This window comes from Rissa tridactyla, chromosome 11, assembly GCF_028500815.1.
Source record: "Rissa tridactyla isolate bRisTri1 chromosome 11, bRisTri1.patW.cur.20221130, whole genome shotgun sequence".
Classification (NCBI taxonomy): Eukaryota; Metazoa; Chordata; class Aves; order Charadriiformes; family Laridae; genus Rissa; species Rissa tridactyla.
The window spans coordinates 2,340,230-2,366,656 of record NC_071476.1 but is presented as its reverse complement, the minus strand read 5'-3'; the positions used below and the strand labels follow the sequence as shown (position 1 = coordinate 2,366,656).

At 44.1% G+C, this 26,427-nt stretch overlaps 1 protein-coding gene across 10 annotated transcripts in view; it reads left to right on the top strand.

The window, feature by feature from the left end:
• Positions 1-26,427, top strand: part of SGCD (sarcoglycan delta) — a 352,976-nt gene that overhangs the window by 281,394 nt on the left and 45,155 nt on the right. For all 10 annotated transcript variants that reach the window (XM_054217450.1, XM_054217448.1, XM_054217454.1 and 7 more), the window contains 2 exons: positions 11,792-11,879; positions 14,140-14,259. In XM_054217450.1, the coding sequence (XP_054073425.1) occupies positions 11,792-11,879; positions 14,140-14,259 (208 nt within the window). The remainder of the gene's footprint in view (positions 1-11,791; positions 11,880-14,139; positions 14,260-26,427) is intronic.

Below are 26,427 nucleotides of genomic sequence, written 5' to 3'. Positions count from 1 at the left end.
ATCTGTAAGAGTGCGAACAGCTCATTGCTTTTCTTAAAATCATTTTTTGAGGTATATTTTGCAGGTTAGAAGTACAAAGTGGGCATAGCTGTTCCTCACCTTACAGCGGTTGGTATTTCCCTTTCAGCAGATCCACTGTTGTGTTGTACACACAGGTGAAGCCACACAGTGAACGGCCAAATAATCCATAATCCAAGCGCACACTAATTGCTGTAAAAGGTCAGGAGCAGGTGGTCAACCTGAGCTGATCTAGTGACTTGGTTTCCAAAGAGCCGTGGCTGGAAGACAGTGTGTTGACAGGATGAACCTGAGCATGTTTCCTCTGATGCTTCCTGTGGTTGAGTGTTCCGAGCCCGTGTCCTCCAGTGTTTTGAAAAACATCCTTCACTGTTTAAATGAAGTAAAGGCCACACAGGGCAATGGCACGTGTGCTGTCAATGCTGCTGGCTTGAGAAGCGTTTACTTTTATTGCATGTTTACTGTTGCGTCAAGCCAAAATATTTTATCTGTATTCTACTTCTTGAAATCCCCAGCTCCTACTGCAAACTGACTTTTGCTATGTTTGTTTCCTTAAGTTCCCAACTGTTATTTGTAAATAATGAACCTTGATGTTGGTACACAGTTGGGAGAGCAGCAGGCTTTTTGGTCTCTCTCTGCAACATTATCTATTGGGCAGCATTCTGGGAAGCATAGCTTAGCTGAAGCAGAAGAAACCGGAACACGCAGGCAGGACCCTTCCTGTGCCCCTTCCTGGAAGGATGCTCCGGTCGGGTGTCTTCACTGATCAGTTTTGTTCCTCCAGAGTTTTGAACGTACTTCAGGAATAAAAACATCAAGAGGCAAATGCCTTCTGTTTACAAGTGGAGTCAACCAGACAGGCTGAGCCACCCTGCGGACTGCCCAAAGAGTAATTTGGGGTCCTTGGCTTTTATATGCCTCCCTGTGCTCTATTTTACCTTCACACATCCTAATCTCTTTGGCTGCTTTTGCCATTACTCACCATTTCCCCAAACAACATTCCTGTCTTCTTCCAGGCATAGAAAAAGCATCTGCTGCTCTTTCTGCGAGCCTGACAACTCTTGATATACCACTCCCCAGCTCCCCGGTGGTCTTGGTTAGGGATGTATTTTTGCTTATCGGCCCTGTATCCCGGCAGTACCCTGCGTTCCCCTCCTCTCTTCAGCCTGGAGCAAACACTCAAGAGTGTCTGTTGAACGGCAGCCGCGAGAGACAGCCAAATCCCAACAGAGAGCACCCTCCTCCCGCTCATGCCGTTGTCCCGCTGATCAGACCTTTGCCGTCATGCTATCTCCATAGGTACGTGTGTTCGGTGTAGCGACATCCGGCATGATTTAGCATCTTTCCTCCAGATCCATCCAATTTCACGTCACATGCTTAGCTGCATCTGTCATTTTGCCTTTTCAAGTGTACTACGGCCACGGCTGTTAGACGTTCCGCCTCTCCGAGACGGATGGAGGTTTGCAGTTCCTCCTCTCCGAGACGGTTCCTGTCTGAGGCTAACTCAGACACGAGCTGTTGGGGCACTGCAGGTCAGAGTTTGGCCCCTGCGTTCGTTCCTGCGAGGAGGCCTCTGTCTAGTCATGCAGACCAACAGAGCAGCCCTCTTAAAGCCGAGTATTGATCATTTCAGCAGGAGAAACAAAGTGGTTTGATAAAAGCAATTCAAAAACAGTCTGTGCAAATGCTTTTGTGACCCCGTAACCCTCTGTCATAATTAAAGCCGATCAAATTACTTTGGTATCAGAGGTACAGTCATGGCCCCAGCCTTTCTTTTCTGCCCTTCCCGTTTTCCCAGATATGCCCATACAGAGTTAACTGAGTATATGCCTACAGCGAACATTCCCACAACAAGGCCAAAATATGGTTTTCATCAATCATTTTATAGCTGCTTCAAGCCTGTCACACCAGTGTATGTGCTTACGGCAGCTTGGGGGGAAAAATGCAGACAAACCACAAATAAAAGCAAGAATTTGAATAGAAACCCTGAATTTTCTATCACCAGGAATGGCCAGATGATTTTTCTTTGTGTCTTGTACAGCGGCAAGTGCACAGTTTCCAATAAATAAATAATTGCAGATCCAGGAAATGAGATTATTCCTCCCGTGGAGCTATTGAAAAGGAGAGCACACCGAGCCCTTCACGCCTGGCTCCTGGCGCACAGACCCGCATTTGCCTGTGGAGCACAGCAAACCTGAGGGACGGGTCTGGTAAAGAAGAGCCTTATAATTGCACTAGAAGCCCAGAAACAGGAACGCTTTGATTGCAGGAACATGTCCGGGCTCAACCTTGTCATTTCACAGGCCAGATGCATTGGAGAGAACTCCACTGGGTAATCACCGACGTGAGGATGGCCTTCTGCGTCCTGCCTTCCAGCCCTAAACGTGCTGCAATAGAGTTGCTTTTGCAGTGTAATTGCTTTCTCTGCAGGGTTTCTTCCTATTGATTCTGCTTGTGTGGATTGAAATTGTTTGCGGGTTGGAACTAGACTCAGGTCGGTCTGCATCTCTGCTTTTCTGTGCGAGGCAGCTCATGTGACAGTTCTATCTAAGAGACTTTAATGATGTCTAGATAGCATCACTCCCTGGCCCGCGCGTATGTATTTGATTTGAGGAGAGAGGCTGGATCAGATAAGTTCAGAACATCAATAAATACGTGTATTTTGTTTGGTGACACTTGTTCAGTTTGAATCTTTTTCCCAGGAAGCAGCTTGTGTTGTGTCATTTTTTCGGCGTGCTGTGTAAATGCTCTGCATCTGCAACTGTCGAGGATGGTGCCATCCCATAGCAATGCCATCTGCTCGTTCACAAAGTGCTTTTTGCGTAGATAAAAAATGTGAGGTGTTACTCATAATTAGGCAAATCACATGCTGTGATCTGTGATTGATTTGATTTCTGTTGCTGGCTACCTCGCATATGTCTGTGTGTCCATAAGTATTGTCTACATATCAGCATATGGATGCAGATGAATCAGAGACTCATGAGTTCTTTCTCCCAATCCAGACAGATGGAAATGTTTTCCCTTCTTCTTATTAGCAGCAGCTGAATTTCAGTAACACCGGGGGCCTCTGCTAGGATCTTGCCTGTGTTACTGCACATGCATACGTAAGTTGGCACGGCCATTTATAATCTAATACAAGAAGTAAGCGATCCATGACATGCAGCAAAGTTATAATTTCAAAGCAATGTGCAGAGACAGCCATGTTATTAGCCTTCTTGGGGAAAAATATCTGGATATATAACTTGGCGTTATGCAGTGCAGTAACAAAATGCCTAAAAGGTGCTGTGAGCGTTGCAGAACCCAAGTGTCTCTGCTGAATCAGACATTTTTTAAAATATTGCTGTGCCTTTCTCAGTATTAACTCTTTAATGTGCGTTCACCTCACTAACTGAGTGATATCCCAATTGTTTCTGGTTGTACTAGGGTCAAAGTAACGCTGATAGTATGAGAAAGTAAGTCAGAAATTACTAGTTCTGTATAATTTTAATACTGTCCTCAAATGCCTTTTATAGGTAGTGAGGTATGATTTACCAGCAGTTTTAAAAGATGTTTAAGGCAAGCAGTAGGCATACCAGAGAGGCTATAAAAATGAAAACACACGGACTGAGGCCTGCACACTTGGCTGGAGTAAAAGTTACGAGCAGCGGAGTAGCTATATAGTTGGATGATTTAGAATATTTTAAACCTCAGCAGAGCTCTCTTCTTTTCTCTCCCTCTCTCCTCTGGTCCTGTGCCTATTGACAGTATGTCCCCTTCAGCAGGAGATCTGTCACCACTGGAGTCTGACCGTAACTAGGGTAGCCCGAGGCAGAAAACAGGCGATAACTTAGCACAGATCCATAGTCCTGCTGCCACAACCCCTGCTATAGAGGAGGATCAGACCGGTGCGAGCTGCCACGGAGCAGCTTCTCCGGTTCGGTATTTCTGCAGAAGAATTCAAGTAAATTGAAGTGGTTAGGGAGTACTCGCTTCGTTTTCGCTGGAAGTGGTGCTCTGTGTGCTGAGAACCTGGGACGGCTGTTCTCCCGTTTAAGAACATCGCAGTTTCTCAAGTCTTCCTTAGTTTGTTCGAGGGAGAGCCATTCCCCAGTGATGCAGACTTAATCATCAGCACACGCTTGACGGACTCGGATACAACGCCTTCGGGTGAGCTCCGCAGTGAAAGCACTTGAAGCATTTTCAGAGTTATCTGGTCATTTTACAAGTTGTGCTGTTCTCTTCTTTTCAGAAGTTGTCTAAGGCTGTCTTGCCAGAGGATTCCTAGCGCTGAGCACGCTTAATGCATCGGATTTTTTCCGAAGCCAGTAATGCTCAGTTCAGTCCTACCAATATGGAAAGTTCTGTGAGTGCGCAGCAGCCTTCAGACATTACGAATCCAGATTTCCCACCCCCGTGGATACTGAATAGAACTCCAGCATGCACGGCTGCATTTTATTTTTCTGTGTATGTCTCTTGGTTTCATCATGTCACCTGTGGTTTTCCTCATATTCTAAGTCAATGGAGTAAAAAAGAAAAAAGAATGGCAAAAAAATTGAGACAGATGTAATGTCTCGGAGGTTTTTTTGGTGGTGTTTTTAATGTCATCAGGCATGGTGTAATTTAATTTTCAGAAGAATCTCAGCTGCAAAATAGCTGATTAGGCATCTTGAAGAAGCCATTCTTTTGAAGCACTGTGTTCATGAGATTATTACACGTACTCTTCTAAAGAGAGAAACCCCTAGATTGCCAGAAATAAATCACTTTGAAGGATGCAAACCCCCTTGGGTGGCCATCCAAAAGCAGAACCCAGTCATTTAGATCTCACATCACAGACCTGCCGTCTCTGCACTTGAAAAAAGAAGAGTCAGAGATGTAATTGCTTTAATGTAGCTGTGGGAAATTTATCTTTTGTTTCTATTGTTATTAAAATGAACTTCAAGAAATGCCGTAAAAGAGGGGGGGTTGTAGTATTGGACATAAAACTCCAGCATGTGCATTATCTATGCCAGTAAAATGTGTCAAGTTGGGTGGGACCACAGTATTTTCTGAGCTTCATGGTACTGTAAAACATACCTTTCTGCAAAGGTGACTGCATAGAAGAAGGAGCTTGAATTTTTTTGTTTTAAGTATTTGAATACCTAATAAAATGTCCGAAGTTGGAGCACAGCACATTAAGTCGGCCCGTGAGACTACATTTACGTCTTTAAGTGCCAGCTGCAGGTCAGGGATGCATCAGCTCCGTTACTGATCCAGGTTACGGGACTGGGGTGCATTGCACTTGGGAAAAGAGTTTGTTTCCTGGAAGAAGAGGATGGAGCCTACGTGTTGTTATCTCTGCACTGGACCTGGTGCCTCCTTCCTAAAAGCCATCACCTTTAGACAGAAATATAGCACATACCGGGGCATTCTGTAGCATTTGTTTTCATCTGTGTGTTACCAATTCCACTCACGGTTTGCTTTCATTCTGCTATGAAAAGCTTACACTGTCAAATCAGAAGTTTTACTAAAAAAGGGATTTAGTTACATGAACGTTGTATGCAACTGTTTGAAGGCCAAAATCAAGATCAAAAGAGACTCAGTGATTAAACAGCAAAAAGTACGTTCAAATCATATTAAGCGATGTTTTCAATCTGGCACCCAGGGATTTAGCTACATGACTTAAAATTTTGTGCCAGAAGGCTTCTGGGCAAAATCGTGTTCATTCTGTGGGGATCTAGATCAGAAACAGGAGGAAGAGCTCTTGGGTTTACTTTTGAAACGGAAAGAGTAATGGTTGGCTTGCAAGTCTGGCCTGAAGTTTTGATTTTCTGTTGCTGTAGATGAAGGCCAGGCTGCTTTTCCAAGCGGGATCTTCGGGACAGGGTTCACTAGATCCTCCCAAGTTTGTCTTCTCCGCAGCCAAAGATAGATGCTGTCCAGTGCTTTGTCTGTTTGGTTTTCAGGAGGTGCACGATGTCTCTACAGTGTTCTGGCGAGGTTTGCTGTGATTCATGGCGGTGCCAGTTGCTTGATCTCTGCAGCGTCTGTTACCAATTCTGAAGGGTTTTTTACTCAATTTTTTCCTTCCAACTCTCTGTTTTAAGGGAGCAGCTCTGAGCTTTTCCAGCGTCAAACACTCCCCAAAAGGAGTTTCTGTTCTCAAGGCAGGAGTGGGGGAAAGAAATGCATACTCGGGGTCAGGTCTGGTTTATTTGACTGAGAGCTCACAGCATGTTCTGGAGATCTTTGTGGTTAGGAAACTGCGCGTGGGGTCATGCAGCGAGGGTATTACTGGTACTTCCCTTTGAAGGATCAGCAAGTCATACGGGAACGTGCAAAACTGGGTCAGGGATACTAATTTAAGCACATCTCTGTCAACCGACCAAAAATGACAGAGTAAGGGTTAAAAAGTCAGCTGTGCCGGTAGGTCTCAGGGCATGCCCGACAACGGCAAAAATGAGCTCACGCGCGGTGCTGTGTCCCGGGCAGTGTGTGCCGCCGGGTCTGGTTACATTAGGAGGCATGGCAGAGGTGATGTTTTTGAGTTTCTGTTAGCAAAGTTTGCTCTTCTTAGTGAAGGGCATCTTTTGCCCTGAAATGTTTGCTTTGTGTCCTCGTTAATGGGCAATGAACGGACACAACTGTGAAGCGTTGCCTGGTGCAGCTCTGAGTTGTCCCTGCCGATGGAGAATGCAATGCAGGAGAGTATCGCTGCTGGTTTTACTATTATTGCATTTAGCTGATAGTACAGTAGGACTGATCGGAGTTCGGGAAAGGAATATGTTCGTTATAGCCCACATGAATACATCCCCTCTATCAGCAGCTCCTTAAAACAGCACTCAAGGGAGCGGGCAAGTGACCGTGCTGCTTGTGGCTGTAGGCCAGGGGAAGGGGGGCTTTTGCTCTCGTAGTGGGCTGGCGTCTTGCTCTACAGAAGATGAGCTTTTGCCCTCTGACAGTCCAGCTGTGTGCAGAGCAGCGTTTGCTTTCTGCAAAGTCAGTGAGAGGTACAGTTGGGCAGGACAACGCTGCTCTGAGTGTCTTCTCCGTAGACTGCTCCTTGACAACCTGGATTATATATTTTAATTTTTTATTTAAAAATTATTTAATTTAATATTTTAATTTTTCCCATTACTTTGTCAAGCCTGCAGGAAATTCACCATTTCCATTATTTCCGCAAGCTTCACTTGCACTTGCTGCGTGAAGTCTGTGAATCCACAGGATCAAATCAACGCTATTCCTTTTCACCATCCAAATTACAAACACGCTGACTGTGATGCATTGTTTTAAAATTGCCTGTTAAAATTTAAAAGGATTTCCAAATATTTTTAATAATTCTCTAAAACAGTCTAAGGACATCTGTTAAAGTATTGAATTTCCTGAAAGACAGCATTGGTTGGGGTTGCTTCAGCTGCAAATTAAGGTTGTCAGTCCAAGTGCTTTTTCTGGTTTAGTCTCTGATCTGGGAGTTTTTAGCGTTTCTTCCAAAGCGAGCCCAAGACAGACAGCTAGTGAGCTGTTAGGGCTTGTTTGGCCGTGTGTTTAACCTAGCAAACAATCAGTCGATACCTTTTGCGACGTCTTCTGTGTTTTGCTGGATGCCTCACTGCTTAGTGAAGAAACAAGCTAGACTGTTTCAACTTCTTCTTGCACTTTTCACATTCTTTATTCTGCAGCATGTGTCCAATGTTTCAATATATTGAGTAGCTGTGGCAACTTCTTCTGTGTGGCTACAAACATTTGCGTTATTGTTAAGCCATTGGGTCTGCTAATGAGGGGCTGGAGCACGAGGCAGAATGATGTATTTACCATGCAGGATTTCCTGCAGAGGTGAATAGTAGATTCCTGGTGGGCTGGAAGTAGATAACCAGCCCAAAGAGTCCTTAAAAGGTCCCAGCCTCACCTGCCCCCAGAAATGGAGCCGCAGCCCAGCGCAGCGTGGGATCCTCCGTCGGTGTCCTGCAAGGAAAATGCTCGAAATAAATCAGAAGCAAACAGGAAAACACGCATAAAGGGGGAAAAAAAATGCATCCTACTCCCATCGCTGTCTCTACCGCAGTTTCTCCAGCCAAATGATCAACGGAATCACTGGAAAGAAATAATAATGTAAAATAGTGTCGGAAAGGAGGTGACCGCTGATTCAATTTGCAAAGTCGCATAGGAAGTTAAATCGAAGGGTGTAGCTCAGTGCGGTGCCATGGGATGGCTAAGATGGAGGTGAGCTGGGCTCTGCTAACGCAGCGCGCTCAGTGGAGGGTTGCTGTGAAGAGGGTGAAGCCGTAACAGCCGAGTCTGGGCAGAAGGAGCAAGTCAGTGGCAGCATGTGGGCTGGGAGCAGCGTCTGCTCTCGGGAGGAGAGGTGTGGGGAAACCTTGTTGTCGTGTTTGTGATGAGAGGAAGAACAAACGACAGAGAAGGAGATTTCTCGGTGCATCAGATAGCGTGCAGGCAGTGAAATACGTTGGGTTATTGTGTGATCGACGATACCAGACGTGTTTTATCTCAAACGTGCTTTTCTGAAGAATTGGGTGAAACCTTTTGGAGAGAAACAGGTAGACAAAGAGAAAAAGATTATTTTCCCTACTTTTCTGAAACCAAAAGAACGCTTAATCCAGCTTTTAATTCACTTCCACTTCGTTTGCATCAATCCCACGAATAAAATATATTTATTTCTTTAACATCAATTATCTGGAAACATTCAGAACTGGATTGTTGCATATTATACTTCAAAAACGTGGTGTGTCTCATATTTACAGTCTTATAATTAGAGTCAAGACGTGCTTATTTATCACATGCTGATATTCTAACTCTAGGTCTATCAAGTGTTATGACAGTTTATGAGAATATTACTTCACTACATAATAATTTTTATCGTGGTGCTGATGCCATATTGATCTACATTTCCACTTTCTCATGTGCATCAGAATATTTAATTTTGTGTTGTGATAAATGAAAGTGTAAAAGAAGTGAAAAGTTTTGTCTTTTCAGTTATAATTTCTGTTTTAAGAATTTTTTAATGCTTTAATTATTTTTTTTTCTGTGTGATTGAAGGAAGCTGGCATCACCACCAAGCTTGCAATAGAGGAAACATTTTTAAATGTTCAGTGCGTAAAAGATGTCGGTGTTTTTACCTTTGTAAACAGAAGATGATGGACAGAAAATCTGCAGAATTTTCAGCAAAAGGGAGTAATTTTTTCAGATCTTTTTCATTTCTTAATGGAAGAAGAATTATGGAAATGAGAGCGGGCATTGCATTAAGTGCTTGAAATGTTCCTTCCCTGCAGACCAATAAAAACATAACTCTTCCATTAGGGAAATTTAGTTTTTTGAAGGCTGCGTGAATCTGAGCTCTGAATCGGTGAATGAGATGACTGTGCTGGGGTAAGCGTTTCAAGGTCTGATTGTGTATTTTAAGTCTTTCGTAGGTGGATACCAGCTCTTAGCTTGTCTTGTAAGACTTCTTCGGAGCAACTTTTCCTGTTACTCTTTTCATATTAACCACTTGGCTTCTCTTGTAGCACTTCCGTAGTGCAATCTCCTGTTATGCAGATCAGTAACGGAGTTTCAAAGCCATGGGGATTGAGTGATTTTTCCTACCTGAATTTGGACTGGAAAGTTTCCTGGCCTTTTCAAAACACTCTAGCTACTCGCATAACTCCATAAACGAAAGTCAAATAGTGCAAGTCAAAAATGTGACCTTTCTGTGCTTCATACGGCGTGTTTGTAGTGCTTATAGCCTCACCTATGGCTATAGAGCATGCAGATTGTAGTTATCTGCCGTTAAAAATATCCTTGATCACTAGTGTGAGATGGAAATGTAGCAGTAAACTGCTATCGCTGGGGATGTTCAAATTAGGTCTCTGATCAGGGCTGTGGAGAATTAATACCAGAGCAAGTGGGTATTCAAGTGAAGCCATCTTTTTTTTCTGTGCTGTTAACCATAAAATAGTAATCAAGATTAATTTCTAGGTTCTAGAAGATCACAAATAAAAATTAATAAAAAAGAGCAAAATCATTACCAGTCATTATCGCTGCTCCTTACTTCTAGCTTATTAATCATATTTCAGTTTCATATACTGTATTACTTAAGCTGTCAAACACATCACAGAGGTCTATAAGGGTGATTTGTCCTCATTTAGTGTGTGAAGAGACAGAGAGACCAGGAGCTTCTGAAACTCATCCAAGGTCTGGAAATGATTAAGTGGAATTTTATTATTTTGTTTTAGTTGTAAATAGTCTGAATGTAGCCGTAATGGTCTAGTTATAATTGACTAAATAAATCCCATTTCCCCCTTTTCTGCTGAAGGGCTGATCCCATGGGTGGATGCAGCACTAAGAGTTAAGGCAACAAATGTAATGGTTGTGAATATCTGGTCTCATGTGGAGCTGGTTTTGGTTTAGGTTTTTGAGGTTTGTTTTCTGCAGACACTGCTGGGAATCATTTGCCCATCACTGGAAGTGGTCCTTGAAGCTCCAGTCCATCACAGGACTCCCATCAGTGCGTTCCCGTGCTCCTGCTCTGTTTTATATGCAGACAACCTAGTCCTTCTGCCATGATCCAGAACAATGGCATCGATGCAAATATTACTTACGTTCCTTATAAATTCAGGAGGCAAGGAGAACATACCTGACCTCCACGATCCTCCATCCCCATCCTGATTATTCATTCCTAATGGAAAGATTTTGAAACACTGGAAAGAGACTGATGTGGGAAGCACATGGACATAAAATTTTCAACTCCTTGCTGATTTGCTTGCTATATTATCCCCTCTACCGATCGTATGGCTTAGCCAGTTGGTGAATTTAATCAGCTGCCTGCTTTAAACATTATGAAGAGGTACTGGCAGTGAATTTCCACCTCGCACATTAGATTTTTGGCTGATTTAAATTGGGGTCACCCTGTGCTTGTGCTGTAGGTGGCTAATAGCCCTGGAGAAGCCAGCTGTGTGGACTGGGGCTGCCTGTGGAAAACACGAGTTCCCGGGTGTCTTGGATGCATTTGCACACAGAAGGAACCAGATGGTTTTCTCTGTGGGTTTTCTTTGGCTTTGCTCTGCGGGAGAAATACCTGAGATGGATGCTGCCAGGTAGCTCTGTGGCTCCCGTGTGTTAACAGCTGCTCTTGCTCTTCTCTCAGAGGTACATTTAAAGCATAAAAATTAAAAAAAAAAAAAAAATGGGCAGAAATCTGTGTGGTCAAGTGGGGAATGGGGAAGACTCCACGTCTTGTGTGTCTCCAGACCTGATGGGATGGGTCTGATCTTGAGGTGGCATCCCAGACTGGAATGTGATGGTGGTAAGTGCCAGATGGTTCTTAAGTGCTTTGAGATCAAAGGCACTGTCTACATGTTAATAAGGTTTTCTCATTCGCAGCCCTTAGGCTTGGCTCACTCAGGTGGCAGGGTGGTAGGCAGATACAGTCACCCAGTGGGAGTCATCTGGAGATGTGTGTATGTAGTATTGCAGATTTGACTCTGAAAAGCCCTGCTGCAGTCAGCCACCCTCCCAAAACATCACCCTCAGGAAGCTTAGGTCAGGTCCCATGTCACATTTTAAAATAACCGGTTGGTGGGCTTATGCTGGCAATAAAGCTAACGATCACTAAAACAAGGCTAGTCTCTGGGCCAGAGAGAGGTGTGGATTTTGGTTTTATCCTGGCCAATAAAAATGACTGCAGGGTAGCCTGCACCTCAGCCACACGGCCAAACCTGGGGCCATTAACAGCAGCGTTAGGCAAAGCTCCAGGTGTCTCAAGCCGGCTGGTCTTGGGCAGCCGTCCCCATCTCACGTGCTTGCTCTCCTGGTCTCGTTCCAGGGCAACCCCCTGTACTTCCAGTCTGCCAGAAATGTGACAGTGAACATCCTCAATGAGAAGACTAAAGTCCTCAGTCGCCTTGTAACAGGTAAGGAGGGGGGGAGGCTGCGTGGAAGGATTAAGGAGGGATGAAAGCGGGTGTGTTGTGGGATGCTGCGTCGGCTTTAAACGGCACGCAGGAGGGGAGCCCAGGTGTCTTGTGAAGTACAAATGAAAACGTCGCTCCACTTTGTAGGAACAAAGCTAGTGACATGAAAGCTGTGCTGGAGAGGCAGCTGGCTGGTGCTTTCTGATAACGAAGCAGACCATCGTTTTCATTTGAAAGCCAATCCAGAAGCAGAAACGTTAGTTTTATGACTTCAGGGTCAAGAAGAACATATGCAGGCTGACATTTCTGGTGTAACAGGCACAGGCTTTTCCCGAGACACTTCTAACTTGCCTGCGATCTTGGGAACTCTGCTGATTAACTGTGGCTGGGCTGGCACACTGCAATTTAGGGCGCTCTGTTCGCTTCTGCAGATGAAGAACACTCTCATGCTCCAAAGCATTAGTGTGTTTGATGGGGAAATGGGTGTTTCATAAATCCCCAGTGTACAGCAGCCTTTGAATGAACGCATGTGTAATTTGGGTTGAAAGAGACCAATGCATTATATATGCTAATATATTTTTTATATATATGTATATGATATAGGATATTTATTTATTTATTGAGATTTATCTAGGGACCGGGAGAAGTATTGCTGTGTGGCAGAGCCAGTAATCCATAAACATGTTGTTTTTCGTGAGACTTGGGTTGTTTGGTTTGCTTATATAACTTCTTGGCCTCTAGTCACAGTATTAAATAATTAAATATGCAGCTTCAGTAAGCAATGATTTAAGCAGCACGCATGAAAATTGCCTGGAGGAAGTAAATAAATTCAACCCCAAGTTCCCTGATTTTCACATTCAGAATAAACGTGCTTAGTTTGTTGGTTCTCCATATATTTTCAAGAGGGTATTTGGTTCACTTAAGCGCCTCCGTTTCACGAGAGCTTGGGAGGACGCAGACGGTGGTGTCTCCCGGTGTGATCTTCTGGTTATGGCGCTCGTTTCTGCGTTCAGCAGTAGCTTTGGTTTCAGAGCAGAGCGAAGACGAAGTCCCATGTAGCGTGTGCTGCAGTGGTGAGTCGGGAGACAGTTAATTAGCACGATACAAATCAAACTTAAAGCTCTCAAGTACTGGATTTTCTCAGAATGGCTGCAGGGTACTTACGTGTTTCCAGGGTCTCGGCATAGCCTCACTTTTCTGTGAACCATGCGTGTGATTCTTGGTGTGCCCTGATGCCAATACAGATGACCCATGCAGGCGACTGCTGGGCGTAGATGAGGTTGGAACCCACCTGTAAGAAAATACTGGCTTTCGGGTCTTATTTCTCTTCTCGTTTGAGAAATGAGACTAGTCAGGAAGATGGCCAGAAATAATGCAAAGTCTGATCACTTGCCTTACGCATTCCGGGGAGGCTCTGGCTTGGACTGGGTTGCACAGGGCTGTTCTGTGCCAATGTGCCCGAATTTTAGCCTAGGTCCTGTAACCCAGGGGTCTGCCCTTCGCAGCCTTTGAGCCCCAGACCTGGGCTGAATTGCTGTTCAGGCGGCTGATGTTTATCAGGCTCCACAACAAAACGCATTGCCAGAGGCTTTCCAGCACTGCAGTGCGCAGCAGCCTGCAGGGGAAGCAGCAGAATTGAAATAAGGGCTACGAAGGAAAGTTTCAATTGTCTAAAAACTTTCTGCACCGTGGGAGACCCTGCCGCTCATCTTGGCCTGCACAAGGTTGAAACGGTCTAAAACAAAACATTTGCTCCAGTGGTGATGTTTGTATTTATTTTTTTATTTTTTTTTTAATTGGACTGTGCACGACACTGATATCATTTTAATCCAGGCATATTTAATAGGCAGAACATCAGGAATCTTTTCCACCACAGCGTCAGCCCAAGCAAAATGTACTCAGGAATTCTGGATGCCTCATGGCATGGCTGGGTATATGCATTGCCGTTTCACATGTGGGTCTGTCTTTTTTTAAAAATTTCCCAGCTATCCCAAGTTTAACGGTGGTTTTACGACACACGTAAGCATTAGCAAAAACACAAGTAGAAACAGTTGAGAGGTTGTTGTCTAGGTAGAAAACAATGCCCTTTTCTAACGAGAGGTCACCCTGTGAAAAGCACGGACCTCCCTGCTTGATGTGTCGGGTGCAGGTTGTATCTGCAGAGCTATTAGGACAATCTCAGCAGGTGGGTTTATTAAATGTATGTGATTTTCTTATACTTCTCGCTAAAAGGTTGTGCTAAATCTCTTCTTCCCTCTAGGTCCCCAAGCGGTGGAAGCACACAGCCAAAAATTTGAGGTGAAAACCCTCTCTGGAAAATTGCTGTTTTCTGCAGATGACAACGAAGTGGTGGTTGGAGCAGAGAGATTGAGAGTTTTAGGTAAAAGATTATTCACTAAATCACTGTTTTAATATGCGCCTCTTCAAATTTTAGAATAGTTTTGCCTGACTTTCCTTCATGCTTACAGAAAGCTTCTTTTGGAGATAAAGCGTTTCACTGTCTTTATTGCTGTGAATCTTCCCTGGGCAGATAATGGCCAGGAGTTTCTATCTGAGGCGCTTCTTAGCTTGCGCAATGTGTTATTTCCCCTCCAGAAAAAACTCCCCTGGAAGTGGTTTGTCTGGCTCAGTGAAGTAGCATTAAAACCAGCTTTGGCAACTGACCAATTTTGGGTCCGGGGTGAAGGACAGCGAGGGATCGCTGTCAGGATGCTTCCATGGCTGCAGTCCCCGTGTGTAGGGAAACCGCAGGCTTCGTGTTTCTGATCGCACCGCTCTCGCCAGCTCCTCCTTCATTCTAGAGCAAACACCAAGGAGGAGACCTGCAGTGAAAAAGTCAACATGAATTAGGACCCCACATTAATTCTCTGAAGAGTTTGGTGGTGGCCTTTATATTCGCTGTCTTTCCTTAGCCACGTGCAAGAGAACGTTGTGCATCTCTGAGCCTTCAGCCGTGTTGTGGGTAGGGTTCTTTCCTGGTCACGGGAGGAGAGGCCACTCTTGCCAATGCCACCACTTGCCCGTCTGCCTTTCCAGACAGAGGGGACACCCCGAGCTCGCTTTTCGCCTGTGCAGGATCTGCCTCCCCAGCTGTCCTGCCTGCTAGGCTTTACATCCACAACTCCAATAAAAACTGGGGATATGCTTTGAGTTTGAGGGGTAGGGATTGTCTGTTGTTTGTTTGGATATATATTTTTTTTTAGAGAAGAAAAACAGCTATGGTAATTGTAAAATTTTAAAATATATTTGATAGTTGTATGAAATTACCTCTTAGGAACTTATAATTCTCTAGCTTCCCCGTTCAGTTCATGCTCTTCGTTAGTTTAAGATGTGTTCGTGAATGTTTTCACGTAGGACCAGAGTGGGTGTAGCTCCGTATTGCTCGCAGTTAGTCACATAGCAGCAACGCCGCTCTCTGTGGGTGGCGCTGATACCTGTTTCCTAACGGCTTGGTTTGGATGCATCTGTTCGCTCCAGACTGCTCCTTGCATCTCTGGTAACCTCGTAAAAACAGGGAGATCAATGAAGGAGCTTATCTTGATATATAGTATTTTTCATTATTGCTTCTACATATTACATAGTGTATTATTAGTATATTATGTATAATCTAAAGGAGCTTAAAATGAGCACCTTGGAGTCTAACCATCATGAATGGGACTTCGTATCCAACCCTTAACATTTTTGGTCACCTGCTGTCGTACTGTTCTAGACGGTTCCTGTTTGTGGGCAGGCCGGGTGTAGCTCTTCTCAGGTCCCCGTTGGTACACACCAGACTAGCTCAGTCACCAGCCAGACAAAGTTAGGTGAGCTTCACAGGGTAAATGTTGAACTTCACAAAATCAACAGCATCTTTTTTAGCCTAAAACTTTGGAAAGGAACCATTCAAAATTCTTGCAGTGTTACAGAGCCAGGGAGCGTTGGTCACAATCCATGTTCTACCACACATCTCCCTTTGCGCTGCACCCTCCAGAGGTACTTAATTGTACAGTCTTTGTGCAGGGGAGGTGAAGTCAGGAAGCAACGGTTTTTAAGTGTTTTCTTGGAGACCATAAAACGAGAGAGATTCATATGATTAACTCTTCAAAAAAAAAAAACCAGAAACTTTCCCTTACAAGTTGCAAGTACTCCTTTTCAGATGATATACTTAAAAAAATATTGCTTTTTGTTTACTTTGTACTTCGGAGAAACCAGCAATTATTTTTGATAGTTGTTTTGAGTTTCTGCCCTGTTTTAGTCTCCAAAATAAACAGCATCAAAAATATTGCTAACCACTGTAGTGCACTTTCATTTTTATCTGCAGCTGAGTGTTTCTCGGAGTTTATTTGGCTTATGCAGATCTGTCAGAAAAGAAAAGGTAGAATGATGCCATTGGTGATGTTACATGGCAAGTATTTCAATGACCTTGAGCTGAAATGCTTTCACAGTTCATGCTTGGCTTTGTTTTTCTCCAGCTTTGCTTCCCCAATCTAATTTTATCTCCAAAAGTGTTTGCCATGGCTGTTTGCCATGCTGGGAAGTGTTATACCATATGTTCGTATTTCTTCCAGTGTTTTTGTCTGCACTTGAGGCTAGTCCAACTTGTAGTACACAGACAAATTCCTTTGATCATTTTTCTGGTGTTTGGGATCTCAGGTGCTGTCAGTATGTGTCTGCTGACACCTATCTACGCTATGTAAATAACCTCAACTTGTTCTTGTTATTGCTGAACACGTACTTGTTATAGAAGGAAGTGTATGTTTGCAATCTGGCATGAAAGTCATCTCAGAGAGGTTAGAGCAGCAGTTACTGGGCTCGTGGCTAGCTTTTAATCTTGTTAATGATAATTACTTTTTTTCTTTGTATGCTCTTCAAAGTTGATTCTGAAAGTTTGTTCTACAAAGTAATGCTGAAGCCTTGTCATGAGAAAAGAGGTGCTTTCCTTTCTTGAAATGGGCTCTGCTCTGGGTATCTGAAGGATTTTTCAACATTAGCGGGGCATTAAAAGGGGAGGAATACACAGAATTATGGATAAAAAAAATACAAGGAGGACGTGCTGCATTTGACGGTGCTTCAAAAAATTGTGCAGCATGGGTAGTGCAGATTAACAAATGAAAGTGCTTTCTATTTTAATTGTATTTTGGGGGGTTATTTCTGATTTTTAACTGTTAAAGGACACAGAAAGACAGAGTTGGTCCTCTCTGCTTCTCATGCATGATGTAGAGTACTTTGGTGATTTTATTTGCTGTAGTGAATCTGGTCAAACCTGTTGTCACAGGAGAGACTGGAGGATAATGGGAACTCCTATCTGGGGACAAGGGCAGCCCTTTGGCCGTGGTAGGCTCTGGCGGCACATACGCAACCTGTTCCAGACACGAGCACGAGTTCCCTCTGCCTTGCTCAGAGGCCCCTGGGAGCTCAGCAGCTGTATTGGTCCGGATGACTCAGAAGCAGCTCATGTTTGTCTACAAAAGTCATGTAGAAACTGAGCCTCATGCCAAGTCTGGTCTGCCCTTTGTCTTCTGAGCTCGTTTGCCAGTGCCCGCAGTTGCCCAGCCATCTCCTCCCCTCTTGTGGTGGGGCCGGATGGCAGCACGTCCTCACTGTTAGCACCACTGTCTTTTACGAGCGTCACTCCCATAGTATTTGAGCACCTCATGGTCTTTTAAAAGATGCTAGAGCAAACCTCGGAGCCTTTCTCATTCCTCAGAATCACAGCGCTCTCTTGTTTTGCACAGCTTAGATTTTGAAGGCAAGATCTGCCGCTTCTCTTCACCGCGGTGCTGCTCCTGGGGTTGTCCATGGCATAAAGGGCAAACTTGCCCTGCGCTGGCCGTTGCCACGGTCAGCAGTGCGCTTTGGCGAACACCACATAGACGCAAGCTGGGGCCCGGCTGGATGTGCCCCGCGGGCTCATAAACACGTATGATCTGCATTATGGGAGATGAATGAGCTGGCCCTAATTGAATTCCGATGTGGTGCGTCATACAGCGGTTCCTCTTCCCTCCTCCTCCTCCTTCCCTCCACAAATGAAGCGTGTTCAGACCGTCTGAAAAATGGTGCGGAAGAAATACCCTTTCGTTAAAAGAGCATTAAAAAATAACTTTGATATATATTAATTACCAATTTCATTCAATAGCATATTGAATATTATAGCATTTACAAACAAAAGACAATCATAAAGCATTATTCTGACTGTTAATTAGCTCTATTTATTCTCCAGATTAGTTTTTAAATATGCCCTCTAGATGCCACTTGATACTAATTAACAGAGTTACATTATTATCTCTATACAAAAGCATTTTTAATTAAATCTAAAGCAATTTAAATTAGCATAAGTTTTTACAGAAATTAAACTGGTCAGATGCTTAATTTAGCTTTATAAGACAACATCTGATGACATGTCAGTGTCAGTTCTCCCAGGGGCCTTGACATCTTTTTTGGAGATTATTTTTTGAAGTTTGTTTTCAGGGAAACTTGCCAGTATACTCTGGTGTTTAATATTTATGATGGATTTAACCATTTTTATTTTTTTTTAAGACTAAATATTGATGGCAATCCACATGCACTGCAGTGAGCTGAGATAAAAGCGCGAAAGACACGTTCCTGCAGCTTACGGGCTTCTGCAGTCCCTGGTTTTGAGTGGCGGAGGAAGGTTTGCGTGGGCGGCGGGGTTGCATGGCCTGGATGCTGTCCCGTTACAAACCATGCACGCTTTTTAACCACTCTTAAGATTACCATTTTGCTTTTCAACAAGGATAGGATTATTCAAAAAACCGCAAGGTCCCCTTTCTGTAATAGAAGAATACAGGAATTGCTCCCAAATTGCTCCTACTCTGGGTCCCTGGAAAACGCGCCTCTCACTTTGACGTTTATGCTACCATAGCATAAGCTTTTCTTCTAATATAGCCTAATGACAAAAATTTGGCTAAAGCCTTTCCCTGTGGCAAACTTTAACTAAAATAGCTGTAATTAGAGCGTGGCAGGATGGCTTTCATCTCCTTTCAGCTCCTGCAGGAGCATCTCTGCAGGAGACGTGCGAGCCACCCACCACCGCTGCAGTCCTTCCCCCCCACCATGGCGGGCCGTATCGCACCTTTGATCTCGCCAACCCCTTCCATCCCCTCCCTTCAAATAATTAGCCAGTGGCTCTGTTTCCACCTTGTAGCTTTTTCCAACTGTAGCGTATTCCCTCTGGGCGCTGAGCTGTGTGGAGCACGCAAAAGCTGGCCACAGGTTAGACTTTCAGAAACGTTAGTTTGGGAGCGTATTTTGTTCTAGTTTCTCTCCAGGTGCCTGGGAATGCACCTGAAAAGAGGCATCAGCTGTTCAAATGTTACTGTAAATTTATTAATGTTTGGAGTAATTAATTCCAAGGCACACTTCTCGCATCTTATTTACGAAAGCTATATATTAAGGACTTTAGAGGTTTTAGTGGGGGAACACGACCGATAAAAGCAACATAGCGTAAGCTTATAGTTAACAAAATCACTGCATGATTGTCTTGTAGAAAGCTCTTTCACATGGGAGGGTTTGGATTGGGGTTTTCTGTTGTTGCCGGCAGAGAGAGTAACCTGTTCTGTATTTAGAGAATACAAAGTGGTGGGGTTTATTGCCCATGGAAGGGTTAAAAAAGTATTTGCAGTGTCCTTCGCTTTGGACAAGAGGAGAACACGATTTAATGTGAACGTGGGGAACCCGTGTGTCTGCGTAAGCTGGCCCTAAAGCTTCGCATCTACAAACATTTTCAGGGAGCCTTGTATTAGCTGGAGGCGGGGGGAGCACGCCCGAGCTGTGGCTGCAGTGCCGGCCTGCTTAAAGGACTCTGCTCACATTTCCTCCATATTACAATTTTAGTAGCTTCTTGGCACGTCCTTTCTAGCTTGTGTTTGCTGCAGTATTTACAGCAGAGTAACTTTCATGCGTGCAAGCGTAGTTATATTTCATGAAAATAATCCACAAAGCTATTTGGCTGCTGCCAGTCATTTCAGAGGGTGGTGTAAGCTGGAAGTTTAACAACTTCCAGGAATGACCACCCATTTTTGCTGCATGCACCCTTCTTCAGAAGTGATTATTTATGGGTCAGGACATGCACAGTTGCCATTTACAGCAGCCATTATGATTTCAAAATGGCATTTTGCTGACTTGTTTGTGGCAGAGGGAACAATTTTTGTAGCCAAGTGTTAAAACCAGGCCTGATCCAGAGGAGATGGAGCTTTCTGGCCTCACCATTGAGTCTGCTGCAACTTTGCATCTGAGGATAAATGCCAAGCTTGAACTCTGTATTGTGGATTTTGTATGTTTTCCCGAAAAATATGTCCATACTCAGGTCTGCAAATAGCTTTTTCAAAGGAGAGAAGGTGCTACAAGACTCATTTCTTAGCAAATGAAAACGTTTTCCTACTATGATCCTTTTCCTTTCCAAAGGCAGTGGAGAGGAAGTTGCCCCTGACTCAAAGACGGCTTGGTGCTGCCGAAGTGTGGCCACGGTCCCTCGCTGGGCTTCTGGAAGCAAACGCTGTGCCACCAGCCTGGAGTCAGAGGCTGTTCCCAGTTCATCCAGTTGCAAAGGAGCTCCTGCTGGCTGGGGCTGCTCCAAAGGCACCTGGAGGCAGCAGTTTCTCCAGAGCTCCCTCCTGTGCTCTCGGCAGGAGGAACGAGCGTGCAACAACCGTTCTGCTCACGGGGCTTGGACGGGCGTTTGACCTTTTGCTGAAGATGTATGAACTTCTTTAGGAAGCAGCTCCGAATATTCACTACGCGCTCCCTATAGGTAATTAAGCAGTAATACTAATGCAGCCCGAGAGCAATTGCCAAGCTGTGTAGTCATTGGTCCTGCAGGAAAGGGACAGAGAAGAAAACGAGGAAAGGAGGGAAATGCGCTGACAAATGGAAATACTAGGTTGTAGCACCGGCATGAGCAAGACTGGAAACAGCCTCCACTGTCTCTAGCATTCAGTCATGGTGAATTCATGAAATTTCATCAAATTTCTTTGCGCTCATTGCAGAGCTGTGGTGCTGGGAAAAAAATACGTTTAGCAAAATTAAGGAGCAGCGGGGGGAAAAAAGTATGTTTCCTAGCGGTGATTAAAGCCACAAGAAAATTATTTTTTGCTCTCAGTTAGGAATTGCGCTATTACCGTATCAACGTAGAAGTCAGGTGTGAAAAAGTGATTTAATCTGTAATCAGCAGTGACAAAGAATTAAAAATCTATATAGAAAAAAAATTATTTCATTGAATGGGGTGGGATTTATGGATGCTTTCTTCCAAATAAAGTTTTTCTTCCCATTGCATAAGGGAAGAAATTAAAACGACCGGATCTTGAGCAAACATACAATTCTTGAATGAATGCGTCTGATTGCTTTGCTCTCTTGAGGGCAACAGGTGTAGACGCTGTTGCCCATTCCTTTTAATGTCAAATTCAAATAACATTGCCCTCCTTTTTCAAAATCCACTCACGCAGATTGTAAACTTGTCTTTTGTTGGAGGGAACAGTGTGTGTCGGGAGGGAGATATACTGAGAAGTTTTCCTTGTGTTTGCTTTTGCTTCAAAATACATTCCAGGCAAAAAGGATAGCATTTATGTAAAGTGTATAGGCTTCTAGTCCAGGCTGAAATGTGTGTTCAGGTTGTGTTACGTTAATCCTGTTTAAGGAAAAAGAAGTATCATGCACCATCAGATTAATATTGATTAAATGTCACAAGGATTATGAAAGAAACATACTGTACACTGACCAAACACTGAAATCAAGTTTAAAAGTGTGGCAGATTTATATTTTATTTCCTAAGTGTCTTCCCCAGCCTTCACAACCTGATCTGTTTGAAGCTCACATAATATTCTCCTTGATAAATTTCCACTGCGTATCCCTACTTCAGGTGCTCTCCTGAGTTTCTTTTCAGCTTTGCACAGGAATGCCAAGAAGAGCTTCAAAGGAACTGAGTGATGACATTGCTATTGTTGAGCTGCAGAAAAAGTGTTGAAGGACCCCAAAACTAGTCAAGAAGGAAATATCTAGAGGTCAGCATAAGTTGTAGCAACCTTTCTTCGTATGTCTTTTCTCAGTTTGGATGCGAGCCCTTCTGTTCTTTTCTGTTATTCTCTTTATATTTCTCAGACATTCAACCACCGACGCTAGACTGTTGAAGATCAATGTGTCTCTAGAGACACATACATGTGTTGCCCTTCTTTGGATGCGCTCCAGCACCTCAATGTCTTTCTTCTAGTGAGGGGCCCAAAAGTGAACACAGGATTCAAAGTGTGGCCGCACCAGTGCCGAGTACAGGCGGGCAATCGCTTCCCTAGTCCTGCTGGCCACACTGTTTCTGATACAAGCCAGGGTGCAATCGGCCTTCTTGGCCACCTGGGCACACTGCTGGCTCATACTCAACCGGCTGTCAACCAGCACCCCCAGGTCCTTTTCCACCAGACAGCTCTCCAACCGCTCTGCCCCAAGTTTGTAACGGTGCATGGGGTTGTTATGACCCACGGGCAGGACCTGGCGCTTGGCCTTGTTGAACCTCATACCATTGGCCAAGTACTAAGTGATAGGACAAGAGGAAACAGCCTCAAGTTGCGCCAGGGGAGGTTTAGGATGCATATTAGGAAAAATTTCATCACTGAAAGGGTTGTCAAGCATTGGAACAGGCTGCCCAGGGAGGTGGTTGAATCACCATCCCTGGAGCGATTTAAAAGACATGTAGATGTGGTGCTGAGGGACATGGTTTAGTGGTGGGCTTGGCAGTTCTGGGTTAATAGTTGGACTTGAAGATCTTAAAGGTCTTTTCCAACCTAAACAATTCTATGATTCTGTGATCACTAGTGATCCATATGCTCATCTTTGAGTTTGCGGTTCATCTTATTGTTTGCAGGTTTTCTAGCTTAAAACCAGGCTCCGTTTATTTCTTGGGACTATGAGTCAGATAACTGCTGCTCCTCCACCCGACGGAGCTGGCGGTGCTGGAGTCACAAGGAGTTCCTGTTTGGCCTAACTCAACCCAGTGCCTAAAGGTTGACTCACTCCCCGTGTGCATACAGTGCCAAATCCACAACCTAAAAGATTCGAAATAATTTATATTACCTTTTTATTATAAACACCTTTCTTGACGCTGCACATGATTTCATTACACAGATTGCCCTTAAATGAACAACTCCCCAACACTTGGATGATGAAGGTAAGCAGACAGACAGACCTTTGCAATGAACTATTTTTGTAGTATCCAAGAAAGAATCATGAATGAAGCTTTTATGGCTTTTGTTCAGTGCACTGGCTTAACCTGGCCAGGCCATTATTGTTGGGCCCTGAAATGGAGCTCTTATTGATTTCAGATTTGATGGGATTCAAGGGGAGCAGCAGCAATTACTATGTTCATCCATTTAAAAACATAAATTAAGGATGAATAAGGCTTTTAAAGCTAGGAATTAAAAGAAGTGGGCACAAATCATTTCTACCTACATTGTATTGGATTTACTTCCTGGACATCTGTTTGCACAGACACCTTTCTGAGACTGTCACATATTACCCTGATGAGACCTACCAAGGAGAGAACCTTGTCAGATGGGTGTTTTCATGAACAAATTGCTGAATGTGTCCTAATATAATAGCAGGAATAGAGGCAGTTTATGGATATCACCAGCACACTATACATTGCCTCTTGACTGTAGCTAGAAGAAAGTCATAGCAAATCCTTCTTCTTCTCCCCTCATTTGCACAGTATTACATTAAGGCGGAGCGCTAAAGAGGAGATACGCTTAAGCCAACTTAATGCCCAAGTTCATCACGGGGGTCTGAGACCCCAATTTCCTTATAAAGCAGTGATACACAACGCCAAAGGTGTACTGTGGGTCTGGAATTCTTAGTAAAAGAATACACAGAGTGGGAAAGAAAAATGTTGTCTAGAAAGAAAAGAAAAAGGAAAGTGGGGAATAGCTAACCTGGTGCATCTGCACCTGAGCGGAAACTTGATTTCTCTCCTTCGTGTTCTGTTCACCCCCAAGTGCTGTTCAGCTGATTGCCACCTACCCTTGACAGCAGCAGCATCAATCATTAGTCTAAAAATACCTCTCATCACATTGCATTTGAGCTCTTCTTCTCTCCCTTCCAGCTGATAGCAGTGGAAGCCTGGAGCAAGTTTTGTGCAGAGGGATTGGTATGTGATCAGTATCTTGCCACAATGGCTGGAGCCCAGTTCTGGCCAGAGGGAGCAGGGATGGCCCTTGTCTTTGCAGCAGGGAAGGTGCCAGGACAGTGTCACACAGCTCAGGTACTTTTGCAGCACACAGGGAAAGGAAGAGGCAGCTTGGAGAGCCGAACTGTTGATGCCCACTTTCCTCTGCTTGGATTTGTTGCTGGTTAAGAAGGTGCATGTTCCAGCTGAGATTTGTTGCTTTCTTGGGGCATTTGTAACTCCTCTCTCCCCTTCGGAGTTGCCGGATCCAGCCAGGTTTGCGCTCATGCCGGAGCCTGTGCCTCGGTGGAGTGTTAGTGGTCTCCTGGTCTTTTCTCACGAAGCTCATGAGCTTGATCAGCCAACTCCACATTTGGACGAAGAGGGCTAATGCTTCAAAAGGCACTCTTCACCAGGAGAATGGCAGCCCAACAGGCACAGACAGAACATGACGCTTCTGCTTTGTTTCAGTGCAAAACTGGGATTTAAAAACGCCGTGTTTTATGCTGTATCTTGGGTTCATGTCGTAGAGTAAGATGATAGTCAAAAGCCCAGCCCACTGGCTCTTTTTGTTGCTTCCACGTTGGAAACAGTGAGGGCAGGTTGCTGTGCCAGGAATGTGGTCTGCAGCCAGAAAGGACAGTGTCTCCCTGTGCAAGAGCTGGAGCTTTTCAGAAGATACAGCAGACCAGTGGCACTGGAGGCTCCTACGGCAGGTGCAGAATAGGAAGAGGGAGGTGAAAGGAGGTCCAGGAGCTGGATGTAACTCCAGCAACTCACTTGCTGTGGTCCAGACTGCAACCAGGATTGGTTCCTGGATGTGGCAGTAGGCCTCTAAGAAACCACTAGTGCCAGAGAAAATGCAAACCCTTAGTTGGCAGACCTGTTCTCATGCAGCCTCAAATGAAAGAAGAGAAAGAAACCAAAAAAAAATAGTCCCCAAACCCTTAAACTGAAGCGTAAATCTTCCCTTGCCATAGGGCTCTTGGTCTTTGTTCTTACATGAAGCGAACACATATAGGGGTCTTTGACATTTGTGCCCCTACACCTTCTGCACTGGAAGGGGAAAAAACCCCAAATATTCTTTGATTGAATCTTTATGGTGATTCAAAACACTTTAGGTAGATCCTGTCATATGCTTTATAAGTTCCTGACTGATTGTGTGGAATTAAGTTATTGGGCAGAGAACCAGCTAATGGAAACACATGGATGAAATCATTTTTGAGGGACATTAAATGGAACTTAAAATAAAGCTGAAATGGCTTTATGGATTTTTCAGTCAAACTGTTTATGAACATTTATCGGTGGTAAATTACACAGTGTCAGAAGAGGGAATCGGTAGGTATGGCTTTTAATAGAAGTCACTCTGATACAATACTGTGAGGAAGAATAATTTATTGCCGAGGGATGTACAGTATAGTATGTTTAAATACAAATGATATGATTGTTTTCTCTTAACTGTCTTCGGCTGTTCGCAGGTGAGTTACCCTTAGCAGCAGCACAGTCTCATAAGATGAAAAAAAATATTTTCAGTACTTTACAATGAAATAGAAGGTTTGTATTATGCATTTTTCATGGTAGATAGGAAATGTTTTAATAATGGGTAACTCAGGAAGCAGAAGCTGTGTTGTACAATAAAAAATTCAACTTACATTTGCTTTATATTCAGTAAAAGCAGACGAGAGATATAGTAGCTTCGTTTGAGAAGGGAGATTGTAGCAGCTAATTCTTGGACTGTTGGAGCTGTGCATTAATGCCATTTGCCAAAACCCATCGTTCCTCAGGTAGAGGACAGTGAAAATAAGACTAGGGGAGTGCAAGACTAGAAGGCACTTTCTGGTCCTGCAAATCTTGTCCACTGATTTTGAGACCCCATTTGTCAAATTTCTTAGATTGAATTTGTCAAATCTCTTCGATTGTCCCATCTAACTGAAAAGCCACTCCCATTTTTTTTGCTCCTCTTCTGGCTAGAAAACACTTACTTTTTTCCCCAAATATATTTGAGACCAGTGTATTGCCACTTGCTCTCATGGCAACTTTGGCCTAGAGCCAGTAGTTCTTTTTTCCTTCACGTTATTTATACTCCTAATACATATATGCACAGCATTCCTAACCTTCCTTAGCCATCGTGCTACTAAGCTAGTAGCCAAGTCCTTCCCGTCTTCTTTTGTGGGATAGACTTTTTCTGTTTGTGCAGTCATGACAGTATTTGCTCTCTGTGCACTTTCCTCACTGGGGATGAGCTGGGGGCTACATAACAGTTTGAGGATTCACTGATGATTCTTAATGGGATTTTTTTCATGTTCCTGTTAGACTTGCCCCTTGCCTTTCAGTTTAACGTCGCGTTTGCCTTCCCTTTGGCCCTGTCCCACTGCCATGAATCATGAGTAGCACTCAGCCTTTATC